The sequence below is a fragment of the Neurospora hispaniola genome (genome assembly GCF_033458365.1).
Source record: "Neurospora hispaniola strain FGSC 10403 chromosome Unknown B0T23scaffold_5, whole genome shotgun sequence".
In the NCBI taxonomy this organism is placed as follows: domain Eukaryota; kingdom Fungi; phylum Ascomycota; class Sordariomycetes; order Sordariales; family Sordariaceae; genus Neurospora; species Neurospora hispaniola.
Window position 1 is genome coordinate 179,223 of NW_026944410.1, and position 20,705 is coordinate 199,927.

A 20,705-nucleotide genomic window follows, 5' to 3' on the forward strand; every position below is an offset into this window, starting at 1 on the left:
CCTGGTTTTGATCGCCCACCATCTTCTCTTGGCATTTTCCCACTTGGGAGACCTACTGTACCCTGGAGGTGAATTCTGAATCGTGGTTGGCTAGAAAAACGAGCAGGCCGGATACGGTACTAGTATTACGACAAAAGATGGAGGGTGTGACGAGGCGTGTGAGGCTTGAGGAAGCTGGCTTAGTACTCCTGTGGTGACAGCCTGTCAAGATGGAAAACAGAATGTCAAGTGAGGGGTCACACAGACACGGGTGCTCCCAGAGCCACACGGTCATGTGTTTTTCACTGCGCTTAGTTGAGGTTCACGTCGGTTCGGGTAGGTGGCCCGGAGCAGTGTTGTTGCAGTGAGTGGTGATGGAGGGGCAGTTGCCGTATTGGTTGTTTGGGGCTCGGTGGCTTGAAAACATTCCACTTGGCAGATGGAGGGGTTAATTTGGGGTGGAAGGAACGCTGAGCATCGACATACCTCTACCTAACATTTTGTCCAACGGCAGGAGCTCCTCCGAGAAGATTTTCGGTCAACTTGGCGGGAAATTTGCTTGTGTGTAAATAACTGTGGAAGGAGTGGTGGTGATGCTAACAGTAGCAGAGTGGTAGACGGTAGTTGCTGTTAGTGCTAGTATACAGCTCTCACGGAATCTCTAACAGCTCCTGCTTGGCCATCTTGCCCGTGCATCGCCTCATTTCAATTTCAACCTTCCCTCACCACCACCACCATCACCACCATCACCACCACCATCGCCGGCAGCCATCAACAACGTGACTCATGCTGTCCAGTATCTCCCGCCTCCCGGAAATGGCTCAACATCTCCTTTTCCGGAAATCCATCAATCCTACGACTTGCTATTCCCGGGAAGTACATTGAACTAATATCAACATCCCATCCATCAACAGTCAATATGCCGGAAACAAGCCTGCCGTCATACCAGGAGGCTACGAGGACGCTGGACTGGCTGGAGCTGGTTGGCCCCTCCACCTCGATTCGGGACTATGCCCGACTCTGCCGTGTGTCGAGGCACTTTTGCGATTATTTCCTCCCCAGGCTCTGGACCGATCCGTTTGCCATGTGCTACGCCCTCGACGAGCCAACTGACAGGCTGGATGGGGGAATCCCGAGAACCGAACTGTTCACGCAAACCGTTCCTAATGCCCGTTTGAGCACCCGTTCCCTGGTTTTCGCCTTCACTCCACGCATCAGGGACTGGCCATCCGTGCTCGACCGTTACGTGCTCTCCTCCTGGCTCCCCAACGTGCGCTGTATGACCCTGATTGACTGTCCTCCCCCAGGTGATCACGAACGTACAATCCAGTTCACGGCTAGCCAGTTTCCAACCCAACCGTATGTCGTGGCTGCCGCCAGGTGTTCTAAGCTGCGAGTACAATTGCCTGACCCAGAACAATTCCAGAAAGTCGTCTACCTTGATGACTCTCGCGTTTATAATCAATATGGACACGCCCTGCCCGTCTTCAAGAGTATGCACAGCTTACGCATCCTGAGGGCGACTGGCCACAATATGGGAGACTCGCACGCTGCACAAATCTTGGACAAACTTTGGCAGTGGTTATGGAGTCTTGACCTGTCCAACAACCGCTTGTCCGATCGCTGTCTCCAAGCTGTCGCCAGGCATGGCTTCTGGGGTTCTCGGCGGCTCGGGAGACGTCAGGATGATGGATCATGCTCATGTGTTGGCCGCGGCTATCGTCACGAACTGGAAGGCTCTGTATGCTCGAGCAAGATGGGTCTCTTCATTCACGAAACACCCTGGACCGAGGACTTGCGTTTGTATCATCCCCGGAGGTACCATGAGGACAGCCCCGAATATGTATTCAGGGCCAACCCGTTCGACACCATCCCAGAGTCTGAAAAAGTAAGAAGGAAAGCCTTCGATGACTCGCTTGATGCTGCCATCAAAGCCATCTGCTTGGAGAAGGATGTTTCGTCGATTCGTCATCTCGAAATTTGTCAACGTCCCCTTTGGGGTATCACTCATCTCTACCTCAATCAGAATCCTTTGATCACTGCCGAAGGCTTCAAATCGTTAATGGAGTTTGGGCTCGAGCAGCTGCAGCGGTTTGAGTGCGACTCCATGCTGTGTATGACTGAAGCCGACATGTCCCGATTCAACGAGTACTACCACGACTCCAGGGCCGTACCATCATCCGTGTCTGGCTGCAAGACCCAGGCGCTAGCCGGCATTTTGGGTCTCTCTCATCTGTTCCGCCCTGTATTTTCTAACCTGCAGATCTTACGTATTCATCACTCTTTGGTCACGAATCTACCCTCGCTGGTGGGATTCGATGATCTATCTGCCATGGAGAAGATATGGTTCGCCGAAACCTTCCTCCTCCCTCGAGCCGACCTAGTCTTTCCCAACCCCTTTCATCCAGCAATGAACCCCTGGCTGAGTTCTCTGACCCTGACGCACATCCCGCGGTACTCTGCCGGGCCTTTGATCGAGAGACTCAAGGGATTGTTGAAAGCTGCATGGTTTCAGGAACAGACAATCGCCAACCTGAGGGCAGAGTATCGCCGTGTCCAATCACGCCATCCACCCCCGCTGCTCACCGGACTGCGCAAGATCTTTCTCGAGTTTGATGCGGACCTGCGTGAAAAGCAAGGGAAGGACCATACGGGAACTGCTGAATTGGAGGGTTTTGATGCTGAAGCTTTGCTCAATAGCGGTGCTACTGAGGAGTTCAACACATTTGGGGGATTTACTTGCAGCAGCAACAGCCACGGCACAAGCGGCCCATCAACTTCGTCCGCTGTGAGACATGTCAATGCCAGCAACAACGGTACGACAAGGTCCCGGCGGCAACAACCGCAACACGGCTCAGAATTGGACCGACTAGGCACCGAGACATCATGGGTCCGAGCGGTGCTACAGTCCCGACACCAGAAATGGCCACAGGAAGTTGAACGACGGGCGCATGAGAACCTTGATTGGAATCAGCCGATCTACGTGACATCCATCTCCAAGGCGGCGTCTGGGAAGACCAAGGTATTCGTTGGGTATCATCATGAAGGTCACAACCAACCGGTGCTCAACAACAACGACGGCGCGTCCTCGTCTAAGCTGGCATCACCATCAGTTCAAGATCTGTACGATCCATGGCAATCCCCCTACCTTTCACAAGAACAAGCCCGACAACCACCAGCGCTTCCCCCATTACCAGAACGGATACAGAGACGAGCCAACTCCCTACTCCCCCAACCACCCGCCTACACGGCTTGGCCCATTCCCCCATCCACCCCATTACCACCACCAGCAGAAACTCCAGACCTCCTAACCCCAGTTCCCCCCTGCTACACCTCCTTCCCCTACTTCCTCTCCCCCCAAGAGAAGCAAGCCTCCATCAACACTTACAATCTCCTCGTTTCCCGCGTGTTGTGGTTGCATCCGAACAGCGTCCGTGACCCTGGCGATAGGGTGGATCCCTCAGCTGCTGACCATGTTGGTCCTGCTGGGTCCCCTACCGCTGGTCTCAATGCTTCCAGTAGTTTCAATGCCTCCAGTGTGTTTGATGCTTATGAAGGTCCTCGTGGTCCCGGTGATATTGAGCGAGATGATGAGCTACTACGAGTCTTTGGTCCCATCATGGCTGCAACACCGAGTATGGTGAGGGCAGGGGTGCCAACACAGTCTCTTCCGCGGGCGGCGGGTGAAGGGGGTGGAGGGGGTGAAGGGGGTGAAATGCGTCGTGAACGATTATATCGACCTGATCACATCGTACGCCGGCAGATGGAACAAGATGTACGTCAAGCTGCGGACAGTCAAGCGAGGGCAGCGGCGGCGGGGAGAGAAGGAGTAGGAGCAGGATGCTATGTATTCTGGTCAGCTTGGAAAGCCGGTCTTTTCGGGGATGTTGTCTTTCCGGTTTCTTCGTCTGCGTGTTCTGTTTCTCGGGATGAGCACGGTGGGTTGGACGGTCACGGTGAAAGTCAGGACACTGGGGATTTCTCTGGCGGGAGAATGGCTAGCGGTGATGGTGCTGGTGGGCAAGACAGCGAGGCGGTAAACGCTAGCAACGCAGCAAAGCCAGAGAGAAAAAATAGCGCAAGGAAGCAAAATCTCTTGAGAAAAGACATGCGCCGTCCTACGCGGGAGGAACTGGGGCAGATGAAGGATGTGATTGAGGAGCTTAAGAAGTTCAGGCGTTTGACTGGTGGTGGGACCACTGGCAGTAGTAAGAGTCGGAAGTCCAAGGACAAGGGGAAGGGAAAACAAAAGGCCGTGGCTGTAACTGCGGATGATGGGTCTCCTGGTGGAAATGATCAAGAGGGTGATGAGCAAGATGAAGACAGCAAATGGGCAGGTAAACATTGGATGGGTGAGTTGAAGGTTATTAGGAAACAACCGGAACCGGAGGGAGGGGGCTTTTAGGAGAGGGACCTCTAGATTGGTCTAGATGCCTAGAGATCGATTGGATGGATACCTATACTAGGAAATAGCGGTTGTAAGAGAGAGAGAGAGAGCGCGGAACCGTTAAAAGGTAGGATAGATGGACGGTACACATGTATTTAGAATGTTAGAGCTAGCAGCAGCATAATAGAAGTAAGTATGCTTATTAGATTTGCAACCCCTTAATTCAAGTTCAACTCTGTTCTCCGACCATTGCCATCACCACTACCTACGCTAGTGTACCACAGTCCGTGTCCATGTCCATCCATAGGTATCTCTTAAACTTAAGCATTGTTCAACGGACATGAGCTTCTGAATAACTCGTTAGTCGTGAACCAACTTTTTCGTTGGCGCAGAGCAACCGGTATCAAGAATGAGATTTCATGCTGGTCTTCGAACTTAAGTACGTAGTAAAGTAGATGAACACAAAAATCGGAAAAATTAAAGACAAAACCAAGAGAGAAAAGTTGAGAAGCTAAAGTAAATACCTACGTGAAGTCAGGTGTCGAATTCATCAAGTTCTAGTCAAGACCCAAGGTCTATCTATCTATCTATCTATCTATCTATCTATACCTACACATCCAACACCCCCCCCCCCCCCTTTTTTTTTTTTTTTTTTTTTTTTTTTTTTTTTTTTTCCTTTTCTCTTGGTTAGTTAAAAAAGAATTTTCATTTTTTCATTTTTTAATTTTTTTTAGATTTTCTTTTTTACTTATTTTTTGGTCTTGTTCTTAGGTGCTGGTGCTGCAATGCAGTTATGGAGTTATTGAGTTATGAAAAAGAGAGCGAAGCGAAGAGTAGTAAGGAAGAGAGTACAAGTGAGTACCTAATATATGGAGGAGGACTGACTGACTGACTAACTAGTCTAACTAACTGACCGCCGTCCATGGTCCACTTTTTAGTATTTATTCCTACTATAAACTAACTAGTCTACTAAACTACCTACCTACTTTTAATTGGTTTCGCAGCACGGGAACGGAACGTGTATCACGATTGATTGGAAGCTTTTTTTTTTGGCTGCCCGTTGGAAAAGTTAAATCGTCAAGGGTACTAGTAAATCTGATCTTTGATCTCTGTTCATTTCCCATTTTCGATATGGTATGGTATGGTATGTAGCTAGGCATATTGCTTGCTTCGTTGCTTGCTTACTTTGCTACTTCTACCTGGGAAACCTCATACATGAATGAGCAATGTGAAATCATGAGAAGCAATGAAGCACTTGATGATGAAGAGCCACGAAACCATGAAGAACCACGAAACCATGAAGAACCATAACAATGTTGGATATCTCGACTGTGTGAAAGAAAATAAGAAAAAAAGAGCCTTTTGTGTAACAGCGCTGGCACTGATGGTGGCCAAGCCTAGCCTATCCTTTTCCGCATTCCCTATTGCCTGTTTCCTATTTCCTGTTTCATATCGCCTATTGCCGTTTCCTAACAATTCCTCCAAAAGCAACCAACCCTATCCAGTTACTGCCAGAGTTAGGGTATAAAAGGACCTATCTATGCATGGAAGAAGAAGATCTAGAAATGTACACACGCCATCAATCAGTCCAAATGCGTCCAATTCCAAAGGCAGGGTCACGTCTGTCCTTGACTCTTTGAGCGTTCGTATTGGGATTCGGCTTGAGCAGCCTGCTCGTTTTGTTCCTGCTCCTGCTTTTGCTGCCGCTGTAGAGCTTTCTTTTCCCGACAATATTTCTTGATGTACTCTCGACGATGCCTTGCTCGTCTTTGCCGCTCTGATTCGATATGAGGTCCAGGTTGAGTAGCCTGCTCGTCCTTTTCCTGCTGCAGCAAAGCTTTGTTCGTCCGATACCATTTCCTATCATACTCACGCTTACGCTTTCTTTTCCTTGCACTGGGTGATTCGACTTGGAATTCAACTTGAGTAGCCTGCTCCGGCTGCTCCTGCTGCACCTGCTGCTGCTGAGCTTTATTTTGCTGATGCCCTTTCTCATTGGACTCTCGATCAAGCAATTCCTGTCTTTCCCTTTGTTCTTCCCTGTGATTCTCTATCTCAACAGGAATCAGGCCATGCTACATCGCCTGTTGATCCTGTTGCTCAGGCATGATCATCCCCTGTTGCACTTCTCCCTGTTGCTGCTGACCTTGTTGCTCTTGAGCCCCTTTCTGATCACTTCCATCCCCATCGCCATCATCGTCTTCCTCAACATCAACTCCAGGAACGTCAGGAGGAACGTCCTACATCCCCTGCTGATTACCCATCATCCCTTGCTGTTGACCCTGCTGCTGCTGCTGTTGTTGTTGTTGTTGCTGAGCAGCCTGTTGAGCAGCAGCCTGTTGAGCCGCCATCTGCAATTGCATATGTTGTTGCAACTGCTGCATCGTCATGGGATTCATCTGCCCGGCGGCCATCTGCTGGCCCATTTGTTGTGCTGCCATTTGGCCAGCCATACCGTTCATCTGCCCAGCCATACCGTTGCCCATCTGTCCCTGCATCCCTCCCTGGCCCATCTGGCCAGCGTTCATTTGCTGAGCCATCTGCTGCATCTGCTGCTGGCTCAACTGACCATGTCCACCAGCCTGTCCCGCCATCTGCGCCTGTGCCTGTGCCTGCGCTTGCTGTTGTGTCTTCAAGAAGTTCTGTATCACCATGGTCTTTGCATGCTGCCGACACTGGTTCTTGAACGCCTCCAGGTCCCCTGGCGGGATATTGGCTGGCTGACCTCCCCACTTCTCGGCAAAATTGGGAAGCTTCTTGGAATACAGCGAGCTCGTCACATTATTGATCTGCTGGATCACAGCTGGGTTGACGGAGAGGGCAGCCAGTTGCTGCTGGCTTATTGGCGGCATCGCGGGGTTAGGCCGGGGGACACCCACTTGGCCGTGCATGCCGGGTTGACCGGGAGCGGAAACGCCGGGCTGGCCTTGCTGTGCGGCTTGCTGCTGTTGGAGCTGTTGGGCCATTTGTTGCTGTTGCTGTTGCTGTCGCAAGGCGATCTGTTGTTGCATCATGGCTACTTGTTGAGGGTTTAGACTGGCCATATTGATCATTCCCGCTTGCCCTGGTTGTCCAACCATACCCGCGCGCATCTGCCCTTGCATCTGACCCATGTATTGCTGCTGTTGTTGTTGGTGTTGCATGGTAGCCAGCTGGGCAGAGTACTGCGCAGCAATATCTCGAGTGCCAGGAGCCATCATGTGCGGCTGCTGTTGCTGCTGCTGCTGCTGCTGCTGCTGCTGCTGCTGTTGACGAGCAGCGAGCATCTGTTGCTGGGCAATCCGTTGTTGTAGCTGGGCTTGTGTCATCTGCCCGGCCATCATGGGGTTGCCATGTCCCTGAAGACCAGCAGCAACCATGCGTTGCTGGAGCGCTCGCTGTTGTTGAGCAATGAAGACAGCAGCCTGTTGAGGATTCATGTTTTGTGGCGGAACCGAAATACCGCCCATCTGAGGCATTCCCGTAGGGCCGTTCATCAGCATGGCCTGGCCAACTTGCTGGTTCGCCATCATTCCAGGTGGTGGGCTTGCCTGGGACAGGCGTGGCGTTGGTACGACGGAAGGACGGCTCATGGGCGTTGCGTGAACCATGTTAGGGGTAGCGCTGGGCATCCTAGGCGTTCCAGCTGCGTGGCTCTGTTGACTGCCTCTAGCAGACATACTGGTAGCCATGGGAACGGACATCGGACCATGGCTCGGAGCCACAGATGGGGGTCGTGCCGGGCTCCCGCCCATGTTGGAATTGGAAGCTTGCATGGCCACGCTGTTGACCATGGGTGACGATGCCATCTGTGGCGTGTTTTGCCGGATAATCGGTGATGATACCTGGCCTTGCGATACTTGAGGGAACCTAGCTACACCATTAGGCATGTTGTTACCCAAATTCGGGCTATTTTGCATGGTAGCAGGCATAGTATGTGGTGTTCCCATCGAAGTCGGCTGGACCTGCTGCTGTTGTTGTTGTTGTTGGGCCTGCTGCTGGGCTTGCTGTTGGGCTTGCTGCTGGGCCTGCTGCTGAGCCTGAGCCTGAGCCTGAGCCTGAGCCTGAGCCTGAGCCTGAGCCTGGGCTTGTGCTTGAGCTTGTGCTTGAGCTTGAGCTTGCGCTTGCTGTTGAGCTTGCGCTTGCTGAGCTTGTTGCTGCTGCTGGGCCTGCACCATAGCCATTCTCTTTTGGTTTTGCTCCTTCTTCAAGCGCTCCATTTCCATTTGTTTTTGTTGAGCGACAAGCAAGGCTTGTTGTTGTTGCTGCTGCTGCTGCTGTTGCTGCTGCTGCTGATCCGCCTGCGCTTGGGCCGCCGCCAACTGTTGTTGCTTCGCTGCCTGAGCGGCTGCCAACTGCTGCTGCTGCTGCTCGCGTTGCTTCATGGCTAGGATCCGCCTTTGCTCGGCCTCCTGAAGCTCCTTCTCAGCCTTCTCCTGTTCCACCCGGGCCTTGATCTCTTCGAGAAGCTGGAACTGGTTAAAGCGCGGCTCGAACCCTGATCCGGTCGCTTGCCCTGTCCCATCTGACCCATGACCAGCTCCTGGGGCACCAGCAGCCCTGTTGGACCTGCGCTCGTCGCACGCAAGCATATACTGCTCCATCTGCCTGGCATTGGCGTCTTCCTCTGCCAGCTCGGCGTCCGTCTTCTTGCGTCGCTTGGGTTCTGGTGGGGCATGCGAATGCGCTGGGTCTGATACTATTTGCTGCTCGAGCTTCGAGATAAGTTGTTCAGCATCTCTTGTCGGTTCCAAGTCGAGAGGTGGTAGGGTGCTTAGCAAGATCTGGGCCTCGGCGGCCACAAGGTTGCTCGGGTCCAGGTCAATCTGGTCCAGCTTTCTTTTCCTACTGGGCGGCCCCATGGGTGTCTGGACTGGCTGAGCAAGGGCGCCGGGAGTTGGCGGAATTGCCATAATCTTGGACATGGGGTTGCTGATGCCCAATGCCAGATCCGTAGACAGACTTTCTGGCGTGGGGCGTAGCACAACGGTTATGGGTTTGCGGGCCACCTCTTGATTACTTTGGCCGTTGGCCTGGCCATCTTGGGCGGGGATGTTTTCCTTGTCGTTGCCCTTTGCATCTTGCTGCTTGATGAGTCCGTTGGGCTGGGCGCCCTGGTGCTCCTGGAGGGCCTCCTTTGGGTATGGCGCATACGGCGAGGGAGTAACGTAGGAAGACCACCTGTGGATGGAGTGGTCACTTGAAGCAGGAACCGGCTCTGCCGGGCCCTTGGACGCAGTGGCTTTCCCATAGGTGTAGACCTGGACGATCAAGCAACCGTCGTAAAAGGAAACGTCGGCGGTGTGGAAGTCCAGAAGGAGAGAATGAGGAATAGTGCGAGTCCTTAGGTGGGGGATGAAGGCCGCGCCAAGGGCTGACGTGTAGCTGGTAACGGTTTCTTGCTGATCGAAGCGCCAGTGGTTCGGATGAAGGTGTACGATCAAGGAAGGCGGGTTCCCGGCGTGCTTTTTTAGGAAAGCCCGGTCCGATATTGGGACATTGGGGACAGACGGTGGCTCGAAGAGGGTAGCGGAAGCTGGCGGGCGTTGAGCGCTTCCGGGAACGGGGCCATGGCCAGACGGGGCCCGATTACGGGGACGATTCGGAGGGGGTGGTCGAGCAGGGGAGCCGTTGGCCATGGTGTTTGCGCCGGGGGGATTTGACGGCTGACGGGCGGAAGACGGGGCGCGCTTGGCGGACATTAGAGGGGAGGCCGCGTTGGGCGAGGCTGTGTTGATGCCGTTGGTCTGGATTCCTAGGGAAATAGGACGCTTGACCTTGGTCGCGACTAGCGGCGGCGGCGGTTGGGGTTGCGACATGTTTGGCGACGCGCTGGTGGCAGTAGCGGGGCCCATTGATATCCCGTGTGGTGCGCCAGGGGCGACCTCGTAGGTAGATTAAATGACAGACTCTTGTTGTGTCCTCGTATGCGACCGTGTTCACGTTGGAACTGGAACGGGATCGGGATCGGGGCTATGTTAAAGGTTGAGGTGACTAGGTAGGTAGGTAAGGGAACGTCAGGCGGAGAGCCGCTCGCTCGGCGATGATCCAACCAACAACGGTTCTCGATGGAGTAAGGACCACAGTCTGGGGTGACTACAGTACGCAGTAGGTATGGAGTCTCTGTCGGACGGGGCGTCAGCAGCCGAGCATGTCGGGGGCTTGTTTGTCAATGGGGACGTCTCCGGCGGAGGGGATGGTAGCGATTAAAAGTTGTTGTTGACATGTGCGGTAGTGACGGATTGACGACGATGATGGTGGATGGATGGGATTGACTGACGGATGGAACTGAATTGAAAGAGAGAAGCCCGGACAAGCAAGATCTGATCTGATGATGATGTCGGAAGGCCTGCCGCTGCTGTTCTTGGCTGGAAAAGTGTTGGTCACTCACAGGGCATGGAATCCAGTGTCGAGGCTTGGCGCTTGCCCCTGTGTGTCAAAGGGCCTTTGAGGTACCTTCCACTTCCATCTGGTGAAGAACACAGTGAAGTAGGAGGTACTGCTGTAGGGCAGATCTCACTGCAGCAACACGCTGTAACTAGGTGCTGGTGGGCTGTCTACAACCCACTAGAGATACCTGTGACCAACTGTAGGGTTTCTAGGTATCTGAGGTGTCTGCTTTGTACGACGGGAGCGGGCAACCAGGTCTTAGGTTCCAGGTTGTCCGGGTCAGCACCTCGAGAAGTATCAACGATGGTGATGATGATGTCTGTCTGTCGCCGGCACCCAGTCTCCACGAGGAGGTCTCAGAGTCTATATATATAAAAGGGAAAAAAAAAAGAAAGAGAAACAGTTGAAAATATCAACCTGAACCTGATGGTATATTCTTAGCGAGAGGAGGATCCATATTGAGTGCGAAGAATGATCTGATGATATGTCAAGTCTCGACCTGGGAGGATTGACAAGGGAAGAAAGGAAGGCAGAAGAACAGAGTATGGATGTCGAGGAACGCTTATAAAGAGTTCAGTTCCATAGGTATTGGACCTCTGGCTGCTCGCCGCGGGCAGCGCATATACGAGCGAGTTTTACCAAGTAGGTACTGTACCTACAGGTGCCGAGGGGGACAAACTCGACTATAACCCTAACCCGCACCCCTGAATCGCCGAGGTCCATGCCAACAACTCCCGAATTGCGAAGGCTTTCGAAGCGACGGAGGACCAAGGAAAATTACCTACATCATGAAAGGGGCTATACTAAAAGTGCCTGGGGGCTTCCGGCACACAGACAGCTAGGTAATATATCGATTTGTCTTGACCACCATCCCAAAGGACCTTCCCGTCCGTAGGTACTTAGCTACTTCCAGCCCTTCCCTCCCAACAGCCGGCCAGCAGCTGCAGAAGCCCTGACCTAAACGCTTCGGGAGCGCTTACTGATCTGTGGACTCCAAACAGTCCTGCTTCTTTCTACGCATGCTGGTTGTTCACTTCATCCACCGAAATCCGTCATCCGTATCATCATATTCCATAGATAGGTAGGTATCTTAGCCAAAAGAAACACTGGCCCGCTTCTTTCGTATAGAGCAGAGTGGTATACATCAACAGCAACAACAAAACATGGATATCATCATCACTCACCCTTCTCAGCAGCCCAGCTCACTCCTGACCCTGAACCCTCCTAACCCAATCATCCCCCAACTTGCCCGCCCTCACATCCACCACAACCACTCCCCTCCCTCGCCCCACTCGCTCTTCCTTCTGCCACCACTTGACCTCTTTGTCCTTCTTCTCCTTCTCTCCATTCTTCTCTGTGTCGTCGTCCTCAGAATCAGAGTCCGCCAGACCGCCGTCTCCTTGCTCGGCGCCAACCACCAATACAATGTCGTGCCTTAACCATGTCTGGAGCGAAGTGATGACGCTGCCGTCGGGGCCGGCCAAAGATTCCTGGAGGTAGATGATTTCGGGCTGGATGTGGCGCAAGATGTGGGAGTGGCCGGCGGGGGTGGAGAAGGTCAGGATATGCGAGGGCTTGGAAACGAGAGCGGCGGCTTGGTTGTAGAGGGACGTGTACGCAGAGTCGGCACTGGGATTAGAGTTAGCCATGGACAAAAAAGAAAAAAAACAAAAGTGGAAAAGTAGCAAGACAAGGCACTTGACTTACAGAGGGTCCTTGTCCTTGCCCTCGGCAGGTGTCTCGGCAGGGGTCTCGGCCTCGATGTTGGAGAAGGAAGAGCTTAGCGACGCAGGCTTGGAGGAGCCTTCGGACTTGTCCTTGAGTTGAGGGGCGTAGATCAGGATGTAGAGCTTGGTAAGGGAGAGGTCGATGTTGCGGGGGATGTGGGAGAGGATGGACTGGAGTAGTACGGGATTATTAGTAACTGGACCATGGTTCTGTTTAGATCGACGAGGACTTACAGCATGTTCATGATACTCTTCGTCACCGGGTTCCACATGGTTATCGGCCGAGACTATGATGGCAACCTTTTTCCGGCGTTGGTTCTTGTTGGAGGTGGCAGTAGTAGTGGTGGTAGTTGTAGTAGCAGCGGGAGCGGGGACCGGGGCACTACTAGCGGTAGGCTGAACAGCGGGCGTATCATTTCTGGAAGGAGTAGCATTCTCAACCTGTTTTTTGGCATCCGGGTCGGACCACGTCTCGTCGTCAGCAAATTCGCTCCTCAGGCTGTCTTCCTCACGGATGGCGGAAAGGGCGGTACCCACAGCTGCGCCCGCTGCAGTCACGCCGGCGGCAACCTGTCGCTTCGCGCTGTTGAAGAAGTCGGCCGGACTCGGGGTGCGCCGGGGGCCCCATCCTCCTTCGGCCTGTTGTGCTTGGGCTGGTGGCTTCAGACGGCCTTCGCCAGTGGCTCCGTAGGGCGGGTTGTCACCGTAGTCGGCGTTCTCGTAGTCAAGTTCCTGGACGGTCGAGTTGGTGTCGTGTTCGCCGGTCCGGTCCTTGCGCTGGCTCCAGATCCATGCCGCAACACTGACGGTAGCAACGGCAGCCGTCACAACCAGCGGCACCCAGGTACCTAGAGGGCCATTACGGCGTCTGTTGTCGGACATGATAGCGATCGAAGTGGCGAAGACGACGTTCTTGTTCTATGTGTGTCGGACACGTTCTAGATGGCCGCTTTCATGGCAATGTCGTGTGTGCGTGAGCCGTGTCGAGCTGTCGGGTACCGAGAACCGTTTCGCTTTCTTCGTCTTTCGGTCACAACTCGCAGGCGTGCTTCCAGTCCAACAAACAGGAAGAAGATGAAGACGGAGGATGTTTGCGACAACACAACTGAAGTGAGGAGAAGTGTGTGTATGTAGGCGCGCAAAGATGGAAATGTTGTGGCTGGTCGCTAGTTGCCGAATGTAGCGGCCCACTGACAAACCATAGGGCGGAGTCTATCACATCAACCTAGTAACTGGGGAGAGAGGTAGGGGTCTTGGACTGGGTTTGTTGACTGACTGGGCTCCTGGGGAAGTGGATGCCTCTTTTCCAGCTGCACATGTCGAGCCAACGAGGGCAGTTGCAAGCGCCATGTCCGCCAAGCATCCAAAAGCGCACTTGACCACATTCGGACTGGCAGCGAAGATCAGTCAGGGCGTGTCTCTAGCAATGCGCTTGCTCGCACTCCCGTCGCTCTGCATTTGTCCGTCTGAACTGTAAGAGCGCACGGGCCACTTCCCCATGCCCCTCCATCAGTGATTGAGAGAGAGCTTTCGCTTTCTTCAGTGAGACTTTGCGATTGTGAGTCAAGAAATCGACATTATTTGAACAAGACAAGACATTCACCACATCTACCAAATATATCGACATCAAAGAAACAACACCACTTACGCGCTCTTCTATCACACGGCGCTGTTGTTTCTCCGTCGATTTAGATACCCGACATCAAAATACCGGTGTCACCTTGTTGTGCGCAAAATAATTCGACGTCAACATCCAAGTTCCTCTCAAAACATCTTCAAGATGCCCCACGCTGTAACTATCGCGACTCCGGGCCTCCAGGCCTTGATCCTCTGCGGTCCCGGCAGCTCGTTTCCCACTTTCACTGCCAACCCAGATGAGAACCCCAAGGCTCTCCTACCAATCGCCAACAGGCCCATGGTCTGGTATCCTCTCGACTTTTGCTACCGCGCAGGCATCACAAGTAGGTCATGTCTTTGTCGTCATTTTGGTGGTGTTTGAGTGAGATTGGATATCGGCATGTCTTGGTTGACGACATAATACTAACTCTACGCAGACATCACCCTCATCTGCCCCCCTACGGCCCAGCAAGCCATCCAAACCGCCCTCAACACAAACCCCTTCCTCACCAGCCTACCATACCCCAGGCCCGATCTCCTAGCACCCAAGGACCTCGACCAGAACACGGGCACAGCAGAGATTCTCCGTCTCCCCCAAGTCCAAGAAACAGTAACCTCCGACTTCCTCGTCCTTCCCTGCGACTTGGTATGCGAGCTCGGTGCCGACAAGCTCCTCCAAGCATGGATGGTCAAGTCTGCCAGTCTCACAGACCTCCTTGACGACACGCGGTCCGAGAATGTCCCTCCCAAGCGTAGCGGTGGTCTCGGCGTATGGTATCAGACCAAGACCGCCACCCCCATCAAGGGCGAGGAGACCGATTTCCTGGCCACTGTTCCTCTACCATCCTCTTCCGTCAGCCCTCCCAGAGGCTCGCTGTTCCCCAACATCTCCAAGGTCGTCTACTCAACACCTACCGACTCGTTGAAAGATCTCCTCGAAGAAGAGAAAGGCTTCCCCATACGCCACGCCCTTCTCAAGCAGCATCCCCGCGTGCGCATGCTGACCACCCACCGCGACGCTCACATTTACATCTTCCCCCACTGGATCATGGATTTCGTGAGGGAGAACGAACGCTTGGAGACCATTGGCGAGGATGTCCTAGGTTGGTGGGCCAAAGCCGGCTGGCAAAAGGGCCTCTCCAAGAAGCTCGGTCTCGACGCCATTCTCGGTCAGTCCAGCACCGCCGTCTCCAACACCGACGGCAAGACCTCCCCCGTCGGCTCCCACAGCCCCAAGGACTCCACCGTCAAGCACCCAACGGGCTCGCAAATCCACGATGCCATCTCCGCCTCCGGCACCACCAACCTCGAAGGCCCCGTCCGTCCCGTCATCCGCACCGGCGACAAGCCCGGTCACGAGGAGACCGAGTCCGCCAACGAGAAGCAGAACGACAGCACCATCCCGCCCATGCTCGCCTACATCCACCCTTCCTCCTCTACCGATTCTACTTCCACCCCCTTGATCCGCCGCGTCGACACCGCCCAGCTTCTTCTGCAAATCTCTCTGCAACTCGCCAAGCTGCCCTCGATTGAAGAAGTCGGTTCCGCCGAGGCTGCTTCGCCCTTCGCTCACACGCGCAAGGTCGCCTACCCGGAAGGCGTCAAGCCGCGCACAACCATCACCAAGCAGGACTCGCTGGTGGCGGACAATGTCACGGTCCAAGAGAAGACGAGCATCAAGGAGTGCGTCATTGGCGCCAACTGCCAGATTGGCGAGGGCGCCAAGTTGAGCCAGTGTCTGTTGATGGACGGTGTGGTGGTGGGCAAGAACTGTAAGCTGACCAAGTGCATCCTTGGTAAGCGCAGTGAGATGGGCGAGGGGTGCACGTTGACGGAGTGTGAGGTGCAGGAGAATTTGTTGGTTGAGGCTAAGAGTAGGTTTTTCTTCTTTTCTTCCCTTTTATTGTCCAATCTTGTTATGGAACAGGTACTGACCAATTACGAAAAACAGCGGAAACAAAGAACGAAAAGTTCATGTCCTCCTCCGGTCTCGAAGCTACAGAGGAGGATCTTGCCGAGGATGATGACGACGAGGAGAACGATGGCAACGGCAATGACGAGGACGGCGAGGATGAGGAGGATGATGAGTCGGCGGAGGAATAGGATATCCTTTCTGCTCCATCGACTCCGCAAACTCACCAGCACGGGCACCAGCACGAGTCGCAGCAGCACGCGCCGCAACAACACCAGCACCATGAGTTGCAGCAGCAGCAGACAAGGTCCAGAAAAGGAAGCTGGCTCAGTCGATTGTCGGGGTCAGGAGGAGGAGGAGATGAGTAGTCTATGTGTCGTCAAGTGGCATGTTTGGGATTGGTTGGTTGGTTGGTTGGTTGAATGCTTGTTTGAGTACACATACACATACCCTTTAGAAACGGTTCTAGGTTATCCAAAAGTTCTTTTTTTTTTTTTTTTTCCTCCATCCCAATCCCAGGAAACGTTGCCCGAGTGGGCGCTGAATTGCATTACATTGCTTTCGTTGCTACCATAGCATTCTTCGATCACAAAATGTCAGAACAAGGAAAAGGGATTGCTGTAGATCGATGAATCCAGAATTAAGTAGGGCTATCGACCTAGTTAGGCACTATTCTTCTATCGTTTGCGTGTCTAGTTGGTAGTCAGGTACCTGAGGTATACTTTGCAGAGAAACAATACAGCCGAAGTCTCTTACACAGCACCTATGTCTTTCTTGCGGAGGTACAGAAGTTCGTGGTTGGAATTCCAATACACCAACCAAGTCCTGATGTATCTATTGAGTGCTCTTAGTTTCCCATGTCTATAGCTATCGATGATCAGTTTGCCTCTAGGCTTCCTTAGTTACTCGCTAGAGGTAACCTTTGTAAGATTAAATGTACATTTCCAGAGACTCCCTACATTATCGTTGTAAATGAGATCTACCTCTCTCTGCCTAGACATTGCTACTAAGTACCTACGGGGTCAATCTTCCCTGTTACCTTAGTAGGTACCGATCCCCCCACCATTGGTAGCAGCAGCACATGTCAAGACCCTAATTGTTAACTTTTTTTTTCTTTTTCCTTTTTTCTTCTTCTCTAAACAATACCTACCTCTACGTACCTACATACGTAAACTCCCACAGCATCCCCCCCCCTTCTTTCACCTCCGTCCTCCTTAGTTAGGTAGCATCTAGCGAGCTCACCGCTCAATCTATTATACTTAGACACACAGTACCACAACCAGTTTCTGGAAGAGGTTACATCCATTCAGGCACGAGATATACCTGGTAGGTACTACCGTTACGGTATGTAGAGATAGATACCCGATAAGGCTCGGCTCGAGAAAAAGGGACGGGTTAGAAAAGGGAGGGAGGCCTCCCGGTACATACATGACACCTGCAGCTTCTTCAGTTGTCTTTCAGTATTGGTTATGTTGCTGTAGTGGTGGATCAGGTAGGTAAGGTGATGCACACGCAAGTTCGTAAATAGTTCTAGGTAGGTAGGTAGGTAGGTAGGTACCGACATGTTGTCCTATCCCAAATTTCCATGCAGTAAATCAAAGTGAATACCTATCTGAAGGTTGATAACCTCGTTTTGTCTCGAACAGGTCGAGCCATGCGTGATTGGTAAGAAAACTTACTGTATTTGGAGACATTATGATGATAAGTACGTACTCTTGAGGTGCTCTTGAGGTGTTATAGGGGACATCAAAGTATAGAGGTAGTTGGGGGTTATTTGGCTATCGACAGACACTAAGTCTACCTACCTACCTACTTACCTCCAGTACACCTCGAACTCAAATCTTGAACAAAATGAAAAGGACAGGACAGGTGGACCTGATACCTACCTACCTACCTCTAAAAAGAGGGAAAGCCGGGAGAAGAGAGAGGGCAGGGAGACCAAAGCCTTCCTTTCGTGGTTTTTATGGGGCAACACGGTACAACACAATACAAGACACACATAAACACAGAGACACAATACCAGTGGCACGCAAAAAGATGACCAAAGACTGTGCTATTGAAACAAATCATGCATGTCGTCGTGCACCATAACATAGAGGTAGGTATTTACAACTACGTATCAAAGTAACAGGGCACATAGTAAGTGGTACAAGGCGTGACAAGCAGGACAAGGCGGGAGGCCCAGCCTAGACGACTAAGCCCTAGCAGGGCTGGCTGGCTGGCTGGCTGGCTGGTTGCCAGTGTTTCCGATGATGCAGGTTATAGTGTAGGAGTAAAATATCTTGTGGGATCGATGGCATAATGAAACGAGAATACATACCACTAGTGTAGGGGTATTATATGTGGGAGGATGATGATGATGATGATGATGATGGGGGGAGGTTAGGTTTAGTATTATCTAGTGTATTCTAGTGCTCGGGGGGTTTGGAGTGTAGTGTAGGTGAAGTATAGATTTTATATAGAACCCCCCCTAATTAGAAAAAACATCAAACCAAAGAAAACAGCTTTAGAAAAAAAAAAAAAAAAACGCTAGAAGAACATGGGCTATGAATGACGTGCAGTGAGTATCCTCAAGTCTATGTATGGTGTGTGTGTTTGTCACTGACACTAGATGGGTGACTGACTAACTGGGGTGGCACCACCTACCTGGTCGAAAGAAGGAAGCGGTGATAAGTACTGGACCTGTGAGAATTCTTTCAGAGAGCACCACGCCGTCAAGTCGGTGGTTTTGCTTGGGTTAGGCTATCTGGCCCACGAGCCTGTGTTCCTCTGTTGTTCTTGGGCTTGGGTTTGGGCTTGGGCGATCATGATCGACATCAAGGTTTCTTAGCCTAGAGGTAACTATTTCGACTGCGTTTCTGTACGACACTGTGTCCTCCTTGACCACGACGACGACCCATAAACAATCCAAGCATCCAGGGGCGGCATGCAGTTCTTGTGTAATGTGTAGTGCAATTTGTGACAAGGGCGTGGTGAAGCCATTGGTAGGTAACAGTTACCCCCCCGGAAAACCGGCTTGGCACAATGACGGTATTTGCTAAAAATTAGTGTAGACAATTGCCAAAGCCCTGCCCACCCGCCGATCTGGATCTGTAGTGTAGAAATACTGCGGTGCTAAAAAGACCCACGTGTTCGCGAGCGACATTGGATCTGGCGGACCTAGCTGGGGATCTGGACTTTTGCTAGAAACCTCTCAAAGCGATCTAGCCAGCCTTGGGGGAAAGAAGATCTTGGGCAAATCTTGGTGAGATGACGGAAGTCGTTTTCCAAGCTCCGCCAAGGACATAGGAACCTAGTGTAATGTCGGCATAGACGAACCAAATCCCACGGAGAAGCCAACGAGGTGAGGACCGCATGTCGTCTGGGGTGGAGACTGGGAAATGTCCCGTTGGTAAAATGGGAACAAAATGGGGTGGAATCGAGGCTGTTAGTGGACCGGTCAGTTGGTACAAAGTGGCTCCGGGCTGAGCTGGAGTTCCCGTCCAGGGAGCGGTCAGTTTCAAGCACGTTTTGATTTGATTGGTTGGGGGAAACCATGTCTTTTTCGCTGTGGACAGGACGAGAGTTGAAGTCTCGAACAAGCACAATTGTGAGAGTTGTCTGTACCGAGCCGAGTTCGGACCCCAAATGGACGAACCGGAGAGGCCATCGGGACAATGGGGTTCGTCTGCTGTTATTATTTGTTCCTGAATGACGACGGCTATGCCGTGTGGCACGAATGACACCAAATTGAGAAGCAGCAGGCTGAGTGGGAGCCCCGCTTTGACAATCACGACTTGTAGCCGTTGTTGGTCGACCGGTCAGGTCAGTATCGACAACGAAGCGAAAAAGGTGTGTCGCACACCCAGCGTCGTCAAGACGGATGATTTGCGCCGGGGATACATGATTGCCGTCCGCGGTAACAGCCTCGAATTTTGGACTAATAGGCCATGTTGGGCTCCTATCAGCCAAAACAGGGATGGAAAACTTGGAAGGGATGATATGCTCCTCGCCGGAGTCCGGAGCATTCTGACAGACATACATACATACGGACGTATGGCGGGCCGTCATTGATATGTACCTACCGACTAGAGGTAAGACGGAAGACAGAGATAAGGATAATCCTTAGTGTAATCAAGGCACGCCGTGGATCATACATACATACGTGTAATAGGTAAGCGGACACGGCGGGAAATCCTGTCGAAGGAATTCGGAGGATCAGAGAGAAGCAACTTAAGCCAATGGGAGAAGTTCCAGGAGCGGGACGAGCCTGTCAACGATTAGAGCCCGGGAACGTGACAGATAACAAATGCTGTTCAGGACCGAAGAAGACCGAGTGACAGATGGAGTCCCGTCTGGAGAAGAAGGAAATCCCATCAAAGCTGAAAGTCACCCATGTTGTACAGCAGCTAGAGTCCCGGGGTTAGGTTGATGGGAAAAGGTACGTACCTACCTACCTGGGTACCTTTAGGGCCACGAGTCCCCTCTCTTCCATCCTCTGGGATGGAACCGAGAGAGCCCTGGAACACTAGTACCTAACAGGACTGAGGGAATCTCGAGTTCAGAACAGTAACGGCAGCACTGTACGTAACCTAACACGCTGACATCAAATCCCATTCCATGATCAGTGCACGCATCACGTCCCCTGCACCGGCTTGTACTTTTTTTTTTTTTTTTTTTTTTTTTTTGGGCCACTACGCGTAACACATATTGCTCTATTCCTGTTCCTAGTGTT

The 20,705-nt window shown here is 52.4% G+C and overlaps 5 protein-coding genes across 5 annotated transcripts; 2 read left to right on the forward strand and 3 right to left on the reverse strand.

The window, feature by feature from the left end:
- Window positions 1-209: 209 nt before the first annotated feature.
- Window positions 210-4,927, forward strand: B0T23DRAFT_396388 (uncharacterized protein; the record flags this gene model as incomplete). Its single annotated transcript, XM_062838244.1, has 7 exons — window positions 210-315; window positions 648-4,331; window positions 4,453-4,457; window positions 4,526-4,555; window positions 4,651-4,673; window positions 4,759-4,805; window positions 4,905-4,927. 7 exons carry the CDS (start codon window positions 210-212, stop codon window positions 4,925-4,927), a joined length of 3,918 nt encoding a protein of 1,305 aa, XP_062691377.1.
- A 1,018-nt stretch (window positions 4,928-5,945) lies between these two features.
- Window positions 5,946-6,233, reverse strand: B0T23DRAFT_319108 (uncharacterized protein; the record flags this gene model as incomplete). Its single annotated transcript, XM_062835105.1, has 1 exon — window positions 5,946-6,233. The coding sequence occupies one exon, from the start codon at window positions 6,231-6,233 to the stop codon at window positions 5,946-5,948; it is 288 nt and encodes a 95-aa protein (XP_062691378.1).
- Window positions 6,234-6,484: 251 nt separating this feature from the next.
- Window positions 6,485-10,470, reverse strand: B0T23DRAFT_156665 (Spt20 family-domain-containing protein). The gene has a single exon (XM_062832642.1). It carries the CDS (start codon window positions 10,198-10,200, stop codon window positions 6,607-6,609), a length of 3,594 nt encoding a protein of 1,197 aa, XP_062691379.1. The 5' UTR covers window positions 10,201-10,470; the 3' UTR covers window positions 6,485-6,606.
- A 1,000-nt stretch (window positions 10,471-11,470) lies between these two features.
- Window positions 11,471-13,731, reverse strand: B0T23DRAFT_454047 (uncharacterized protein). Its single transcript, XM_062841195.1, has 3 exons — window positions 12,697-13,731; window positions 12,443-12,633; window positions 11,471-12,364 (listed from the first exon to the last, which is right to left on the reverse strand). The coding sequence occupies exons 1-3, from the start codon at window positions 13,342-13,344 to the stop codon at window positions 11,938-11,940; spliced, it is 1,266 nt and encodes a 421-aa protein (XP_062691380.1). The 5' UTR covers window positions 13,345-13,731; the 3' UTR covers window positions 11,471-11,937.
- Window positions 13,732-13,947: 216 nt separating this feature from the next.
- Window positions 13,948-16,523, forward strand: B0T23DRAFT_156695 (nucleotide-diphospho-sugar transferase). The gene is made up of 3 exons (XM_062832643.1): window positions 13,948-14,423; window positions 14,517-15,953; window positions 16,031-16,523. The coding sequence occupies exons 1-3, from the start codon at window positions 14,243-14,245 to the stop codon at window positions 16,180-16,182; spliced, it is 1,770 nt and encodes a 589-aa protein (XP_062691381.1). The 5' UTR covers window positions 13,948-14,242; the 3' UTR covers window positions 16,183-16,523.
- Window positions 16,524-20,705: the final 4,182 nt, after the last annotated feature.

Excerpts from the sequence above, each read along its gene's own strand:
- B0T23DRAFT_454047 (XM_062841195.1), bottom strand. The coding sequence starts at position 13,344 with ATGTCCGACAACAGACGCCGTAATGGCCCTCTAGGTACCTGGGTGCCG. Across the intron at positions 12,634-12,696 it reads AAGAGTATCATGAACATGCT|TCCATCCTCTCCCACATCCC; the intron begins GTAAGTCCTCGT and ends GTACTACTCCAG. Across the intron at positions 12,365-12,442 it reads GGCAAGGACAAGGACCCTCT|TGCCGACTCTGCGTACACGT; the intron begins GTAAGTCAAGTG and ends CTCTAATCCCAG.
- B0T23DRAFT_156695 (XM_062832643.1), top strand. The coding sequence starts at position 14,243 with ATGCCCCACGCTGTAACTATCGCGACTCCGGGCCTCCAGGCCTTGATC. Across the intron at positions 14,424-14,516 it reads CTACCGCGCAGGCATCACAA|ACATCACCCTCATCTGCCCC; the intron begins GTAGGTCATGTC and ends AACTCTACGCAG. Across the intron at positions 15,954-16,030 it reads TTTGTTGGTTGAGGCTAAGA|CGGAAACAAAGAACGAAAAG; the intron begins GTAGGTTTTTCT and ends TACGAAAAACAG.
- B0T23DRAFT_156665 (XM_062832642.1), bottom strand. The coding sequence starts at position 10,200 with ATGGGCCCCGCTACTGCCACCAGCGCGTCGCCAAACATGTCGCAACCC.